This window comes from Eubalaena glacialis, chromosome 3, assembly GCF_028564815.1.
Source record: "Eubalaena glacialis isolate mEubGla1 chromosome 3, mEubGla1.1.hap2.+ XY, whole genome shotgun sequence".
In the NCBI taxonomy this organism is placed as follows: Eukaryota; Metazoa; Chordata; class Mammalia; order Artiodactyla; family Balaenidae; genus Eubalaena; species Eubalaena glacialis.
Genome location: NC_083718.1, coordinates 77,378,870 through 77,395,574, shown reverse-complemented (window position 1 = coordinate 77,395,574; position 16,705 = coordinate 77,378,870). Strand labels below are relative to the sequence as shown.

Below are 16,705 nucleotides of genomic sequence, written 5' to 3'. Positions count from 1 at the left end.
GCCTCACCCGTCAGTGGAAATAGGGTTGTGACAAGCTAGAGATGGTGTTTGGGCAAGATGAGTAGGCAAGATAGATAGGACAAAGCAGTCGGGAGGGCTTCAGGGGAGTGCTGGCGAGGTGGCGGCGAGCTGGAGCAGGAAGGGCATCTGTGGCAAAGGATGGACTCCCACATAGGACTTAAGAGGCAGGATTAAATGTGGGAGAAGATGTGAGAGAGAAGCGAGAGTCCAAATATCTGGATGTGACTGTGACCTGCTGTCTGCCCAGCTGGGGCAGGAGCCCCTGGAGAGGTGTTCCCATGCCACGTGCACCCCCTTCCTGGTGTCATCCCGGTCACCAGGGACACCCCCCACCCCAGGATTGTGAAGGGAGAGCAATGGCCAGTCGAGAAGGGGCAGAGGTAGGTGGACCTGCCTCTGGGAGAGACGTGTACACACAGGCAGGCGCACCCTCCCACCGCACGGGCCCAGCAGTGACCTCCAGCCCTTGGCCCTGGCTACACCCCATTCCTGTTCTCTAACAAAAGTCTGAGCCCCTTGCGGGGAAGCACCCCAGTGTGCTGCATTCCAGGCTGGGAAGCTGGGGTCCTGGGGGATGCTGTGCCTCCTGGAAGCAGGAAAGGGGGCTGCGGAGGGAGCCCATGCCAGCTTGGGTCCGCTCGGAGAGAACGTCTTTGTCTTGGGTCACCATCACCCAAAGATGAGGTCCCTGAACCCTGGTGCTGGCTGTTCCCAAAGAACAAATGTTGGGGCATGGGATGAGCAGCAGTTCTGGTTTAATTTGCTGAAACATCTGGAGTCTGGATAGGAGGGGGCGGGCTCTGGGTGTCCACACTCACTCACGTGGTAGTTCACCCATTGCAAGTGAACCCACCGTAGAGGAACTGAGGCTGGATGGAAGGCACTGAGACCCCGCCACCCCTCTCCTTGCCACTCAGCGACCACTCAGGGCCCCACTGTGTGCAGTGCAAGGAGTCTGGGGACCTGGGTTCTAGTCCTGACACTGTCACGAATTAGTTCTATGACTCTGGGCAAGTCGCATCACTACTCTGGGCCTCAGTTTCCCTATATGTAAAAACAACACTTGGTAAACTGGTAATGCTCAATAAATGTTTAAATAACTGAGTTGAAAGAGGTAGACTGTGTGCCTCTTGAGGTGCAGTGCAGCTAAGAATTCTAGGATCCGAGAATCCTTAGGCAGAGACAAATTCAGGGAGCCCCGGGGGCACGGGAGGACGGGTGAGGCAAGGGGGCATGCGCGCAGGCGGTGGGGGCGGGTGTACGCAGGGGCCCCTCTGACTGCTGGTGTCCCTGTCCGCCCAGGTGGCTGTGTTCTGGGCCTTCCATTCTGCTGCTGTCAGGCAGAATAATGAAGATCAGGAGGAGAAAGGCTGAGGCCCCAGGGCCTGGGGGGAGGAGTCAGGTCCAAGATTAGCCTGACCAAGAGAATGAGACTGCGGAATAGCGTGGGGACTCAGAAAAGGGCACCGGGCCCTGGAAGCCCCTGCCCTGCAACCTAGGAGAAGTCTAGGGGCAGAGGCCGTGCTCAGCTGGAACTCATCCCCCTTTCTCTCTCCCCACCCCAAGGAGGAATCCCAACAGGAACTGGCTCTGCACTGACAGCTCAGACAGCAGATGGGACCCAGGTTTCCCCTCCTGGGGTGTGTGGCACGGCCCACGGAGGCCAGATGGTGTTTGTGGGGGGAAGAGAGGCGCGGGTCGTCCAGAAGAGGCTGTCAGCCCCCAGTAGCCCACCTGCCACGCGCCCCTGCCTCTTAGAGCCTCATAGCAGGGAAGACACAGCCAGCCCTGGATTTTATAAAACAAGTTTATTCACATTTTAGAAAAACTAATTCTAGGACAGGGAACGGCCTCCCTTTGGGCTATGTATGAGATCATGAACAGAAGGCCAGAGGGAGGAGCTTGGGAAGGAAGGAGTGGGGCATGGAGGCCGTGTCCCCCACTCTGGGTGGGAGTAGGTCAAATAAATTAAAGGAAGGGCAGGCAGAGGGAGAGGGTATTCAGACACCAGAGGCGGGCTTGCGGCTGGGTTGGAAGATAGTCACACCTGCAGGAACGGGAGAGCGCACGTGGAGGGGGCTAAGGAGAGTGTGACTTCCTCCTGGCCCTGGCCCGCAGAGCTGAGAGGGGCTGAGAGGGGCTGCTCCTTCTCCAGCTGGGACCAGGGAGGGAGGTGCTCATCTCAGGACTAGGGAAGACGGGGCTGGGGCTGGGGGTCCTTGCCCCTCACCTGGGGTGTGAGGGATCACCGTTTCCGCAGCCTCTTCATGAAGCAGCAGGTGATGGAGCCCAGGATGGTGGCTCCGATGGCTAGGGCAACCCCTGCGCCCACCAGCAGGGGCACAAACAGGGTGTCCAGGGCTGGGCGAGAAAGGATGGCTGTGTTCAGCCTGGGGTGTCGCTGCCCTCCACCCACGTTCCCACCCGTGTGCCAGTACCTTCTCGGTCAGGCTGTCCACACCACTTCCTCCCGTTCACACACAGCTTTCCCCCGCCTGCTCCCCGCCCTCTCTGCGCTCAAGCCAGCCCCTACCACCAGGACACCGGGGCAGCCGGGCACTGAAGGGCTGAAAGCTGGACTTTCAGACTTTCCGTGCGAAGCGAAGAGGAAGAGAAAGGGGAACCAGAGGGACCACTAGCAGGAGGATCAGAGGCAAAAGGGAGAACAAGAGCATGGGGGTGAGGGGGGCTGGGGGGAGGCACCACTCACCATGAGTGTACGGGTAGACCGTGACAGGCCCCGAGCGGGCACTGCCCGCCTGGTACCAGCTGTAGTCAGCGTGCTGCACCCAGGCGCTGGGGGCACAGTGGTACACGCCTTCGTCCTCGGGCCCCAAGCCGTGGAGTCTCAGCCGATGGCTTCGGGGCCCCACCAGCTCCACGCTGATAGGGCCGCCTCCGGGCCGGACCCCCAGCTCTGCCACACCGTCCTGGCCCACGCCACCCACCAGCTGGGCAGGGGCAGAGCTCAGCTCCCCCTCCTCCGGCCGCTCCACCCACCAGCTGGCAGCCAGCCGCAGCCCGGGGGGGCCGCCCCGCACAGAGATGTTGCAGAGCAGGGAGGCCGTCTCCCCGCGGTACACTGTGCCTCCCACTAGCCAGGCCACAGCCTCCAGCACCACACCTGCAGAACAAAGGTCAGAAGGTGAAAGGTCAGGGGGCATGGGGTTAGGACTGCTGTCTAAGCAACACCCCAGAAACTCCGGGTGTTCCCACAATCTTAGGAGTGTGAGACTGAGACACGGAGGCAGCCGATGGAGAGGGAGAGAGGCACAGAAACAGAAGGGAAAGGTTCTGCAGACCCCGTATCCCGTCCAGGGCCAACCCGCCCCCTCTCACCTTCCTCACGCACGTGCACGGGGAGGGGCCGGGAGCGGGCACTGGCGGCTTCCCGAAGCCGGGCCCCAGACCCTCGGACATAGGCCTTGGCGAGGCAGCGGTAGGTGCCCGCATCCCCAGGCCGGGCAGCCTCCAGCCGTAGCCGGTAGGTTCTGGAAGCCACCTTCTCCATGGCAATGTGCCGGCCCTCGTAGCCAGGGCCCAGGCTGCCCACACCCTCCGTGTCCAGCTGGGCAACCAGGCGGCCGGGCCCAGGGGCCCCTGCAGGTGCCATCTCCCAGCCCACGGAGTACGCAGCATGACGGCCAGGTGGGGGCAGGGCCCCTGACACATTGCACAGCAGCTCCAAGGGCTCCCCTGGGCCGATCCGACGTTCACCAGGCCCCACTGTCACTGCCAGCTGGCTGGCTGAAACACAGGAGGGGAAGGGGTGTCAGGGAGGCAGGAGAGGGCACAGAGCGCCTGTCCTTCCTTGATAGCAGCAACTTCGAGGCCACCCTCTCCGCCACCGAGGGGCCTGGCTCTCACCCCTCAGCCATGGTCCTCCCATCCCCACACCCAATTTCTGAGCAGAGAAAGCCCGTCATGGGTACAGATGCTAACAGGAAGCGATACTAATGGGACTTCACTCTAGGGAAGGCGGGCTCCCTGGAGTCAGACAATGGCCACCTACTGCCCATGGTGGCCATGGTGCCTACTGAGATACCAAGGCTCCCAGCTGGCGCCGTGGGACGCATGGCACTCACACAGTGTCTGCACGTCCACGTGGGCCAGGACAGCCCTCTTCTCCGCGATCTGGGCCCAGCTGCCATCGGGATCCTGAATCCACTCAGCAGCAGTGCAGTGGTAGGTGCCCGCGTCGTCCGCCTGGGCGCCCCCCACCACCATGCGGTAGCGCTCAGTCCCCTCCTTGCCCAGCCGCAGCTCCCCTGCCGCCAGCCGCTCAGCATAGGGAGCTCCTGCCTCCACGGCCAGGTCGGGCCGGAGTCCCACCACTTCCTGCAGAGTTGCTCGCCCCACTGGCACCTCGGGCACAGCTCGCCCAAAGGACACGGCCAGGTGTGTGTGCTTCTGGGTGCTCGTCCGTGCCAGGCAGCCCAGTGCCAGCTCCTGCCCCTCGTGCACCATCAGGCGAGGGGGTGAAGTCGGGGCCTGACGGCCCCGGGGCCCTGGGGGGGTAGCAGACACCTGCAGCATATCTGGAAGAACTGGAGAGAACAGCTGGAGTGAGGGAGGGCTGGGAGCTGTACAGTAACTAACCCTTGGTACTGCTTCCTACCTACAACCTATTTCCCTAAATAGACTGTGAGCTCCTAGAAGGCAGAGACTTCATGCTGTATTATTCCTTCTGTAACCCAATGGTGCCAAGCACAGTGCTGGGCACACAACAGGCACTCAATACTTGTTGAATTTCATAGAACCAGCCCATTGCCTCCTCACCCTTATGTTTGAGACTGACCCCTGTTTGAAATACTCAGAAGAGTGGCTCTGTCTTCCTTCTCAGAAGACAAAGAAACTTAAGAGAGCAAGACTGTCATGTGGTCTCACTCCTCCTACCCTGCCTCTATTTCCCCCGCCACCCCCGCTCCCCCAGATCTGGATCCTGGAATCTCCAGGAATGGAGTCTGTTCACCCTATCAGGCTCCCCTCCCCTATCAGGGAATGGAAAGGGGCTGGACAGCTTAAGGACACTTCACCTCTCCCAGGAAGTAGCTTGACAGAATAAGAGCAGTGGACAGACTGGAATGAAGAGTTCTGGGTTAGAGTCTCAGGCCAGCCACTAACTTGTTGGGTAACTTCATGCAAGTCACTTAACTTCGTTGGGCCTCAGGTTCCTCTTAGGTCCCTGCTGGCCCTGACTTTCTGCCTTTTGGGAGGGCACGGCCCTGACCCCAACCCAGGGCCCAGTACCTCTCAGTTCCACTTTGCCGCTGTAGCTGCCCAGGTACTGGGCATCCGTGGAGGGTGTGTAGCACTCGTAAATGCCAGCATCCTGGGCCTGCAGGCGGGCAATCTTGAGCACCACGGCATCACCCTGCAGACGCTGTACCTGTACCTCACCAGCTGCCACTCGGGGCCCAAAGACAGCATAGGAGAATCGGGTATCCCTGGTACTGACAATGCCCAGGGCAGCCTCTGGGGCCTCAGGCCTGTACAGGAACCACTCGAAGTCCTGCTGGGCAGGGCCCTCGTAGCCAGTGACATTGCAGGAGATGGAGATGGCTGTGCCAGCCACGCGATACAGGGGCCCCTCAGGGACTAGCACCTCCCGGGCACAGCACCCGACTCCTATAGGGAAGGACAGGAGAAGTTAGGGATGCCTGGGTCCCTACTGCATCCCCCCCCCCACCCCCACATCACTCTTGACCTCTGCTTGTGAAAGGAAAGGAAACCTGAGGAAAGTTGGTATACACTTGGGCCCTGTTCCGAGAACAGGCAAAGGATGCTGGGAGGTAAGACACCTGGGTCTCAAGGAGGTAGTGGTATAGAGCCAGGTTTGCCTCAGAACCCAGAAACATCCCATTACTGGCAGGTCAGAAGCAGAGCACCTAAGGTCAGAAAGGAGTGTATCTGCTTCCTGATCTAACCATTCCTGATTCTGGCTGTGCCTTAATTCCCCCTCCACCCCGTTTCCCCACGTTTATGCCTGTTGAGCCTTCTAGCTAAGGGATCCTGAGACCATATGTCCCCCTCCTTTGTTTGAAGGGAGCTGGCAAAATCTTGATCAGAAGGGCTGGTTCGCTCAGCTGTGTCACCTGGACCAGGGGACTCCAGACAATGGAGCCAGTGGCTCGAGCAGGACAGGGCACAGGCCCAGTCAGTTCTCACCACACAATCCCTCCCCACTCCAGCTGTGCCATGAGCTCACTGCTTCTCTGCCCCACAGGGCTGCCGAGGCAGCTGAGGCTCAGGGGGCAAGAGCCAGCCTCTGCCCTGGCCTCTGGGGGCAGAAGCTCCCCTCCCCCACCAGTGCCTGCCAATCTCCCGGGGCAGGCCCAGCTGACAAACAACTCTCACCCCACCCCCTCCAACTCCCTAACAGAAGCCTTCATTTGCATATGGTGTGCATTTATTTACATCCCGCTCCCTTTCAGTAGGGAGGCAATAACCCCCCAGCTGCCCCTTCCCATCTTTCTCAGAGAGGCCAAAACTCTTCTTCACCCCACCCTCACCCCTACCCTGCCCTCGCAGATACTCCTGGTGGCCTTGGAAGGCTCAGCTTCTTCCTTCTCTCCTTCCATCCTTCCACAGCCCCAGATCACAGAACCTCAGAATGGAAGAAGGGCTGGGTCAGCCCTCTGCCTCCATTTTACAGATGAGAAAGTTAAGGTACAAGAAGTATAATGTCTTGGCCAAGTTCCTGCTATCCTTGGCTAGCTTCCACACGCCCCTGCAGAGGGACAAAGCCAGAGAGGCGATGGGGAACTCCAAGGAGAGGCCTGAAGGCACTGACCTCACCAACCAGAATGTCACTCCCAGGGGCATAACCGTCACCTTTCTTCAGGGGCTGGAGGAAAACACCTAATCTGTAGTCAAATTGTCCTCCAGCTCCTCCAGAAGCACTACCCTTACCTTTCCCTTCTTCCTGTGGCTGAGTCACAGGGAAAACTTGTGGTTGCTCGGTTAGAGCACAGGCTGGGATCAGGAGGTCAGCTTCCAGCCCCATCCCCATCCCCATCCCCAGCTGTACCGTTTGGACCAGCCCCTTCCACTCCCAGGCCTCAGTTTCTACACTGGCAGAGAGCTAAGAGCTTCCACCCTGACAGTGAGTGAGCCTGTGTCTCAGAAGGGCTCTGCCCGAGGATGTTTCATAATCAGTGATGGCGGAGACAAGCGAGCTGACACCTTCCCTGGGCTCCGGGCAGACTCTGCTCAGGAGGGCCCCCTCCCATCTTCCTGGCTCCACAACTGCTGATGCTTGGAGATCCCCATGGGAAAGTCACCCCCACCGCCTTGGGAAACCAGCTGCCAGGCAGCTCTCTCCCCAGCCAGGTCCCCTCCTCTGTGTTAGCGGAGAGGGAAAGGAGAGCAAAGAGACCTGCTTTGGAGTCAGATGGGAGTGGTTTCAAATCCAAGCCCCAACACTCACTAGATATGTTCTCTGGGGCAAGTGACTTCATTTTCCTCATCTTCAAAATGAAAGTAAGCGCCTACACCCAGGGCGCTCAGATCTCGGCAAGCTTTTCTGTCTCTTTGCACCACCTTTACCCTGGGCTCCTCTCTGCTCCACGCTGCCCACTGGGGAAAACGGGCCAAGTACTAGGCTGCCAGGCCTCACAGCTCCTTCCTCTGTATATCCTCCTGCCTCCCACCCAGGGCCCCAAGGAGAGGACTCATTCTAGTCCCACAGGGCCCAGGGACCTGTGCAGCACAGGGAGGCTCCTTGGCACTGCGATGGAGCTCTGGTCTAGAAACAGGCGGCTGGGGCTACGTCAGCCTCTGCCTTAACTATGGCAGCTCCAAATCCTGGCACCAAAGCCACCCCCTCACCACCCTGTATTCTTATTTCAAGGGTTTCATTCTCCTGAACATCTGTACAGGCAGTCTCACTGCCTCGATCCCATACTCCTCCCCAGACCATCCCTACAGGGAACCCTCCCATTCACGCCCAAAACATTTCCACTGTCACTGTCCTCATGCATCCATGCAGCGGTGGCCCAGAACATCCCACCATGAACACCCACCACAACAGATACAGGGTGCTTGGAGATCTCAGCATCAGTCTCCATGGAGCCTGGTTTCTCCTGAGGCAGGGAAGCTGGGACTAAGGGGGTGTGACAACCAGTGGGAGGCTACAGAGCCAAGTGCTGCTATCTGGGAGAGGGAAAGTGGGGGAAAGATGCAGCCCAGGATGGAGATGGAACTGCCTCCAACTTCAGATGATGAACGGGGGTGGGGGGGTGTGCAATTAGGGGAGACGTACTTCAAAGATTGTGGGCAGAACCGGACCCTGGGCCTCCAGCCAACTCGGGCAATTATAAAAATGGACAGACACTGCCCACGCAGGGCGAGCACCCAAGGCTGGGCCTGAAGCTGAGTGAGGCAGAGAGGAGTCGCAGCATTTGGGCGCAGCGACCTCAGGACCTGAGTGTGCCGGCTGAGAAGTGGGGCCTGGCGGTTCCTGGGGGCGACACCTCGGTGGGTCGTCACTGTGCCCCAGTCCGGGGCCTAGAACTGGGAGCCTTCACCGCTACCCCACTCCCCGTCCACTCCAAGACTGGCTCGGAGCGCGGCCACAGAGAGCAGCTGGGTGCCAGGCCCGGGGAGGCTGGGGGAGCCCCTGACGGAGAAGGGGGTGCGAGGGGCTCCGAAATGCTGGGGAGGCGGGCAGGGCTGGTCACCAGGTGGCAGGCACCTGCCGGGCGGAGCTGGGAGCCGGAGCCGGGGGCCGGGCTTACCCAGGATTAACAGCAGCAGCGGCGGCGGCGGCTTGGGACCGAGGGCGCCCATCCTGCGCAGCCGGCTCTGCGAAGGCTCTGGGGGGCGGCGCGGGCTCTGGGTGGCCGGGGGTTCGGGGGGCGCATGCCCGGGTGGGGGGCACGAAGCGGAGCAGCGAGGCGTGGGTGCGCGGAGCGAAGCTGAGCGAAGCTGGAGCTGCCAAGTCACCGCCCTCTTCCCTCTGCCCTCTTCCCTCTGCCCTCCTCCCTCCTCCCCTCCTCTCCTCCTCCTACTGCTTTCCCTCCCGCCTTGGCAACTCGGAAGACCATTCCCGCCCCGCCTTACCCGGGCCCCGCCCCCGCCCCCGCCCCCGCCCTGGGCTCCCGGCCCCGGCCCCGGCCCCGGCCCCACTCCGGTCCCCAACTCCGCCCTGACCCCTCCAGACCTTGGCCCCGCTCAGGTCCCCGGGTGTGCCCCAACGGGGTCCTGGACCTCGGCCCCAGCTCCCCCCGCCCCTGTTCCAGGCTCCGCCCGGACTCCAGCCCTAGCCACGCCCCCTCTTCGGTACCCGGCTCCGCCCCGACCCCCACCCAGGCCCGCCCCCCTCAGCCCTGTCTCCGCCCCGACCCCGGTCCGGGGGCGGGCTGCACCTGGTCTTGGCCAAATCCCCGGCAGCGCCGCAGAGTGCACAGGTACCCTGCACCTTCCGGCTTTTCCCTGAGAGTTGGGTGCAGAGGCCCTGGGGTAGGCGAGGTGACTGTGGCTTCTCACTTTGAATCCAGCCATTTGCTCTGGGCCTCTAGGCCTCGCCGCAAACCCTGCTGAATTGGGAAAGGGCGGGATCTAGGAGTTAAGGAATGAGGAGGATCTGGTCTGAAGGGCGCTTCACGGCTCTGCAAGGTCACTGGAGACCTGTTTGCCACCCCCTTGGGGCAGAACCAGAAGAAGTGAGTTAGGAGGCTGGGCCGTTTGGATGCTGTCACTTCCTGGTTGGCGATCCTGGTCAACTTGCTTAACCTCCTCCAACCTGTTTTCTTGTTGGCAAATTGAGGTGGATGACATCCATCCCAAAGGATTTTTGTGACGTTAATTGAGATAATGTACAGAAGGTGCTTGGCACAGAATACACTAAATAGGAGATGGGGCCGGGGGATAAATTATTTAAACTCTTTGCTAAGAGGTTTAGTTCGGACCTAAGGAAAGGGTGAACCTGGGTTTAGGTGAAGGAGTCTCTAGTTCCAGTGAGGAGAAATGGACAACACTCTGCACTGGGAGGGGTGGGGCGTGCCCTGGAGGTCGGAGACAGGAAAAGTCATCTTTCCTAGGCACTCTGTTTCTTTCTCAACTATGGAGAATGTGGGGAGTGGGGAGGAGCTGGAAGGGTGGAGCCAGAACCAGGAAAAGGGACAGCCAGGTCTGCAAAGCTAAGGCTGTCAAAGTGGCCATCTGTAGGAGGTGACCCCAGAGCTCATCTAGCACCTTCATCCTCAAACTTCCATCAGTCCCCACTCATTCCCCCAACCCTCCCACTCACTCCTCACTCCCTTTTACAGAGGAGAAAATGGAGGCCCAGAGAGGGGAAGTGACACAGGCCAGACCAGACATTCCTTGACTTTGTCTTCCCAGAGCCTGGCACAGTGGCTAGATCAGAGGAGGTGCTCAGTTGAAGCCACCTTCAGGAACCCTGGAGAGACTGGAGAAATTCTGAGACGGAATGCTGGGAACAGTTGAGGGAATCAGAGGTCCAAACCTCCCCTCTCAATACTTCCACTTCTGGCCCAGGAACAGGGCAGCAGGGTGCCTTTTTCCTCCTACTTTGTCATATCCACAGCCTGATATCTCCAGATTCATTCCATCTAAATTCATCCACAGGCCAGATTGAGCTGTGTGAAAACTGAAATGTATAGGGAAGCTTTTGGAGGAAAGCCACTCTCCCTTTATTTGGGAGTGGAGTGAACATGATGCCTTCCTGATGCTTGAGAGATGAGAGATGTTGCCAAACATCATCATCATCATCATCATCATCATCATCATCATCATCATCATCATAGATGCAGTTATGGGACGTGTTGATCTTAAAAATAACAAGGTCTTAAGCTAGCCAAAATGAGTTTATTCAGGAATAGCAGAGGAATTACAATTTGAGAGAAACAAACTGGTGAACCATAGGCATGTCGGAGGAGACAAAGGGAAGGTCAGCTTTCATTAGGTTTTAGGAGGAAACTGGACAGGGCTGTGGCAGTTTTCTTTTTCGTTAGCTGCAACTGGTGAGCAGCTTGTTGTTGCTGAGTCAGAAGGAAACCCTTCTTCCTGCTGTGATCTGTAAGCTGCAGTGAGTGATATGTGTGTGAGAGCCCTCTCTTCATGGCTTCCTGACTCCATTTTGATTTAGGTTTCCTTTGTTCATTTTCACATTTTCCTCTTTTGATCAAACTCTTTCCTTGAAAGCATCGTGTTGAGTCAACATTCTGTTTGGTGCATAGTTTCTGCAGAGGTTGGGCAGGCAACAGGTGCAAAAATTTAAGATTATACAAAGCAAATTAAAAGTAATACGACTTTGTTTGTATGATGGCTTTAAATCATGATCCTAAAGTAGTCAACTGAACAAATAGCAAGTGCACTTGTTCCCTGATCTTGTATAATTGAGTTCCTACTTCTCCAGAGGCGTTTACCCACATGCAACAGGTGGTATATGCTAATGCCACCTTGTTCAAAATCAAGGCTATTGATTGCCTACAACTACTTTAGCCAAGGAATCAAGTGATCATTGTTAGGCTGCAGAATCAGCTAGCTCTTCTAATGTTAGGGAGAGATTTATGTTCATAGTCTCATTGGCACTTTGACCTAAGGGGGAAAGCCTCTCGCTATGGAGGCAAGCCCGGAGTCATGTATGCCCCAGGTAGTTCCCATTTAAGATGCTTAGGAAGATTTAATGGGGAAGATCAGTGGGAAACTTCAGATTTATTATAGATATTAACAGGGATGGTTAAATATCCCAATAAACACTGGCCTCCCATTTACCAGCTGTCCAAACATTCATAGGCTCATTGAGAGTTTCATTTGCCACAGACAAGGCTGAAGCCAGGTGGTGCACATAAGACTTATTAACAGTGCCACTAATTGGAATTTACCAGTTGGTCCTTTAGAACCAAGAGTCAATGATGTTTGGGGAATATTTAAGAAGAAACCATTCTGTTCTGTGGATTTTGTCCCTAAAGCCTGCAAAGAGAGGGGTTATTTCGTTACATCAAGCAGACTTAATACCAGAGGGTCACCACTGTCGTGGACATATCGAGGTTTCTGGTAACATATTCAACAGTCAGAAGGTTTCCCCCTTTGGCAATGGATTAGGAAATATGGGTAAGAGCATTGTCTTTCCAAGAAAGAGAGGGAGAAGATAAGGCAAGAAGTAACAGTAGGGAAAAGATATACAGGCCGGTCATCATGGGAAAGCTGTTTCCTTAAGCTACTGTATGTTTCAATTCTTGGAAATCTTTACTTTTAGGTAACCAGTTGGGGTGTAGGTCCAGTCAGGGTTTGGTGCTTTCTTTAGATATGACATATGGATCCAAGAGCCTATTCCTTGGAGTTTCGTGGCACAAGGGTTGGTTAACAGTACCTGATAGTGACCTTTCCAATGGGGTTGAAGAGAGTCTTTCTGGAGATGTCTTTTCCAATAGACAACTCTCCAGGTTGTAAGGTATGGTGCTTAAGGTCTTCATGTCCTGGGAGCATGCCATGGAAAGATTGTTCTAATATATGGTTAAGCATAGTTTGTGGGTTCCGAAAGGAGTGACCCTAAGGTTCAGAAGGACCAATGGCAATGCTTTTGGCCAGGGTATTTGAAGGGTCTCTACAGATTTTTCCTGTTGGGTTTTGATGATGCCATTGGTACATTTGACTAGTCCTGGAGACTGGGCATGATAACTGCAGTGAAAATGTTGTAGAACTGGCCATATGGCACAGACTTCTTGTCACACTTGACCAGTAAAGTGGGTTCCCCTATCACTATAAAGTTTGGAGGCGGTTCCCTCAGGTAGGAATGATCTTTTCCAATAGGTTCTTAGCCACGGAGGAGTCAGTAACCTGTCTACATGGAAAAGCTTCAGTCCAGAAAGAAAACATGCAAATCGTTGCCGAGACATATTTACGCCCGTGAGGTGGGGGAAGCTGTATGAAATCCATTTGCCAAGCCTCAAATGGTCCATCAGGCAATGTAAAGTGCCTAGAAGAAGTGAGGACAGATTTTTCTGGGTTGTATTTTAGGAATAAACATCATCCCTGGATCCAGCATCTTCCTATGCAATGCTGCATAATATTGGTCTGATATCATCTGCTGAGAATTCATGACTTGGGAAAGCAACATTAAAGTCTGCACACTGGTGTTAAAATTCACGATATGCAACACTTTAAACAGTGTGTCAACCTGCTCCCTCACTTTGTCATCACCAGTCTGTTCACTCTTGTTCAAAGGGCACTAAGCATTTTTGATGCAATGGTTTTTTTCTCTTGACTTGTTGAAGTTTATCAGACAGCCCCACTATATGAATCATTTTAGTATTCTGAAGCAGGGGCTGTTTAATAGTAGCTCCAGTGGAAAGTCATTCCCAGCCTGGAGAAGGGTTGGGGAAAGCCCCTGTGATTCCTCAGAGTCCCATCATTGGGATGTGGAAGGACATTGGAAAGATTGGTTGGGTGACTGAAGACTCCTGGACCATTTACTTTATAGCAGTCTTTTTTTCAGTGTCCTGACTTCTTACAGTAACAACGGGCCGGGGGGATTTTGCTTAAAGGTCTCCATCTGCTGAAGCTAGAGATTAAGGATTTTAATGGTCTTTTTCTTAGTATAATCATCTAGGGTGCAGGCTAATTAGTTTGCCAAACTAAGTCTGCAATGGACATGGTTTCCCATTCTATTCTGGTTCTCTTAACCAAGAGAGAAAAGTCCTGGTTTAGCCCATTGATGAACATAGATTTGAAACCTACCCAATTGGATTGGACATCCAGAGGGAGACCAGAAATCTCAAAAACATTTGGCGTTGACTGAAATAGTCGCGCACAGGTTCACTGGGTTTCTGAGTGTAAGCCTGAATCTTATTCCAGTTAACAGGATTTGGGGATTTCCAGGTGAAGTCATTTAGCAACTGCCGAGCCTGATCCTATAACAAGGCAGGGGGTAGGTCTCTCATTTGCCGTTCTAGAGATTTTTCAGGATTATCCCAATTAGCTGTTTTCATTCAATGTTGGGCTTGGCCTTTGCCAACAAGCATGTGAACCAGCTGGTATAAATCTGAGGAACCTGACTGGTAAGTCTGGGTAACTGTATTAAATGCCTCTGCAAAATCTATAAGGATCTTCAGTAGCTCTAGGAAAATCCTTGACTATGGCTTTTAGTTTGGCCTTAGTCTAGAGGACATAGGAAATTAGGGGCTTAGCAATAGGATCCTCAGAGGGACTGAATTTAAAGGAGCAGGTTCTAAGAGGTTCGGATGAAGAGAAAGGAGGGAGAGGTTTGGAGAAAAAGGGAAATTCACTGGGAGGGTTGGAAAGAGGATGTGGTGGGTACAAAGGAGGTGGAGTACGTGCAGTAGGGGAAGAGGATGAAGAGGCTTCCAATGCGTTTTAATCTTCTTGTAATGGTTTATTCACCTCTGTCAATTTAGAAAGGTTTTTTTGTAAAGCCTCAAGATGTCAACTGAAATAGGTACCCATTCAATTTGTTGTCTTTTAGAGTTGTGGTCCTCAAGTTTAGTTCTGAGAGAAACAAATTTGGGGAGATTGAAGCTTCGCCATAATGGCCATTGAAGTTCTAAATTATCTTTGGTTAGGTCAGTCCATGTCATTAAAAATGCAAATGAGGAGGGACCATAGTTTTTAAACACAGAATGCGGCCAGGGTCCCAAAGGAAGGGCCATCCTGAGAGTGTTTATGGGACCCCATAATGTTAACTTAGAAGTTCAGAAAAACAAACACGTATTCACCAAAAGGACAATGCCTTCAGGAAAACAGATCCTGAATAAAGTCAGAGAACTCAACCAAAAAGAGGGAGCTCGAATCTGAGAGGAGGCTTGTGAACTGCAAAGAAGAAGACATCTCAGAGGAGCGGAGGGGATGCAGTTCCAGGGGGTTCATCTCCTTCGGATCCCTTAATGGTTGTCATGAAATGTCACCCTTAAAGATGAAACAGTATTTACAATAACCAGGACATGGAAGCAACCTAAGTGTCCATCGACAGATGAATGGATAAAAAAGATGTGGCACGTATATACAATGGAATATTACTCAGCTATAAAAAGAAACGAAATTGAGTTATTTGTAGTGAGGTGGATGGACCTAGAGTCTGTCATACAGAGTGAAGTAAGTCAGAAAGAGAAAAACAAATACCGTATGCTAACACATATATATGGAATCTAAAAAAAAAAAAAATTGTTATGAAGAACCTAGGGGCAGGACAGGAATAAAGACGCAGACGTAGAGAATGGACTTGAGGACATGGGAGGGGGAAGTGTAAGCTGGGACGAAGTGAGAGAGTGGCATGGACCTATATATACTACCAAATGTAAAATAGATAGCTAGTGGGAAGCAGCCACGCAGCACAGGGAGATCAGCTCGGTGCTTTGTGACCACCTAGAGGGGTGGGATAGGGAGGGTGGGAGGCAGACGCAAGAGGGAGGAGATATGGGGATATATGTATATGTATAGCTGATTCACTTTGTTATAAAGCAGAAACTAACACACCATTGCAAAGCAATTATACTCCAATAAAGATGTTAAAAAATAAAACAAAATAAAAATGAGGGCTTCCCTGGTGGTGCAGTGGTTGAGAATCTGCCTGCTAATGCAGGGGACGCAGGTTCGAGCCCTGGTCTGAGAAGATCCCACATGCCGCAGAGCAGCTGGGCCCATGAGCCACAACTACTGAGCCTGCGCGTCTGGAGCCTGTGCTCCGCAACAAGAGAGGCCGCAATAGTGAGAGGCCCGCGCACCGCGATGAAGAGTGGCCCCCGCTTGCCGCAACTAGAGAAAGCCCTCGCACAGAAACGAAGACCCAACACAGCCATAAATAAATAAATAAATAAATAAAAATTAAAAAAAAAAGAAACAACAAGGTCTTAAGCTAACCAAAATAAGTTTATCCGTGAATAGCACAGGAATTGCAATTCGGGACAAGCAAACTATGGTGAACCACAGGCAAGTCCAAGGAGACAAAGGGAAGGTCAAGTTTTACTAGGTTTTAGGAAGAAATGGGAGGAGAGGAGGGCAGGCCATGGCAGGGAATTTTTATTGGCTGCAAGTGATGGGCAGCTTGTCGCTGGGTCAAAAGGAAGCCTTCCTTCTTCCTGCTGGGATCTGTAAGCTGTGGTGAGCAATGAGTGCATGAGAGACCTCCTTTCATGGCTTCCTGACTCCATTTTGATTTAGATTTCCTTTGTTCAATTTCACAGATGCCTGTACAATAAGGCCTTTTTGGACATTACTTCCAGTCTTTACAGCATATTGTGCCAGATGGTGTCATTTAACAGATGAGAAACTTGAGGTTCAGAGGGGTTAAGCATTTTGCCCAAGGCCACACAGCTTTTAAGTGGCCAAGGTATGATGAGCTCAGGCCTATCTGTCCCCAACACCCCAAATCTTCCCTCACCCCACTGTCTCTCTTCCCAAGCCTCTTCACCCTATGACCTTTTCATTGAACAAATACCGACTGGAAATAGATGACTAATGAGGACCTACTGTATAGCACAGGGAACGCTACTCAATACTCTGTAATGACCTATATGGGAAAAGAATCTAAGAAAGAGTAGATATATGTATGTGTATAACTGATTCACTTTGCTGTGCAGCAGAAACTAACACAACATTTTAAATCAATTATACTCCAATAAAAATTTTTCCAAAAATTGGACATGCTGTGGAAGCACACACTCACACACAAAAATACCGATTGGACCACACCTCATGCAGGGCA

General features: G+C 53.8%; 1 protein-coding gene across 3 annotated transcripts; it reads right to left on the bottom strand.

Moving 5' to 3' along the window:
• Nucleotides 1-1,817: 1,817 nt before the first annotated feature.
• On the bottom strand, nucleotides 1,818-9,010 carry IGSF8 (immunoglobulin superfamily member 8). 3 transcript variants are annotated; one of them, XM_061183228.1, is made up of 7 exons: nucleotides 8,760-9,010; nucleotides 5,272-5,649; nucleotides 4,107-4,568; nucleotides 3,361-3,768; nucleotides 2,732-3,145; nucleotides 2,252-2,382; nucleotides 1,818-2,100 (listed from the first exon to the last, which is right to left on the bottom strand). In XM_061183228.1, the coding sequence occupies exons 1-6, from the start codon at nucleotides 8,809-8,811 to the stop codon at nucleotides 2,267-2,269; spliced, it is 1,830 nt and encodes a 609-aa protein (XP_061039211.1). In that variant the 5' UTR covers nucleotides 8,812-9,010; the 3' UTR covers nucleotides 1,818-2,100; nucleotides 2,252-2,266. The 3 variants fall into 3 exon arrangements, with proteins under 3 accessions (XP_061039211.1, XP_061039209.1, XP_061039210.1); XM_061183227.1 differs by having other exon boundaries at nucleotides 1,819-2,068; XM_061183226.1 differs by having other exon boundaries at nucleotides 1,818-2,382.
• Between the last annotated feature and the right edge of the window lie 7,695 nt (nucleotides 9,011-16,705).

Excerpts from the sequence above, each read along its gene's own strand:
- IGSF8 (XM_061183226.1), bottom strand. The coding sequence starts at position 8,811 with ATGGGCGCCCTCGGTCCCAAGCCGCCGCCGCCGCTGCTGCTGTTAATC. Across the intron at positions 5,650-8,759 it reads GCTGCTGCTGTTAATCCTGG|GAGTCGGGTGCTGTGCCCGG; the intron begins GTAAGCCCGGCC and ends CCTTCCCTATAG. Across the intron at positions 3,769-4,106 it reads CGTGGACGTGCAGACACTGT|CCAGCCAGCTGGCAGTGACA; the intron begins GTGAGTGCCATG and ends CCTGTGTTTCAG.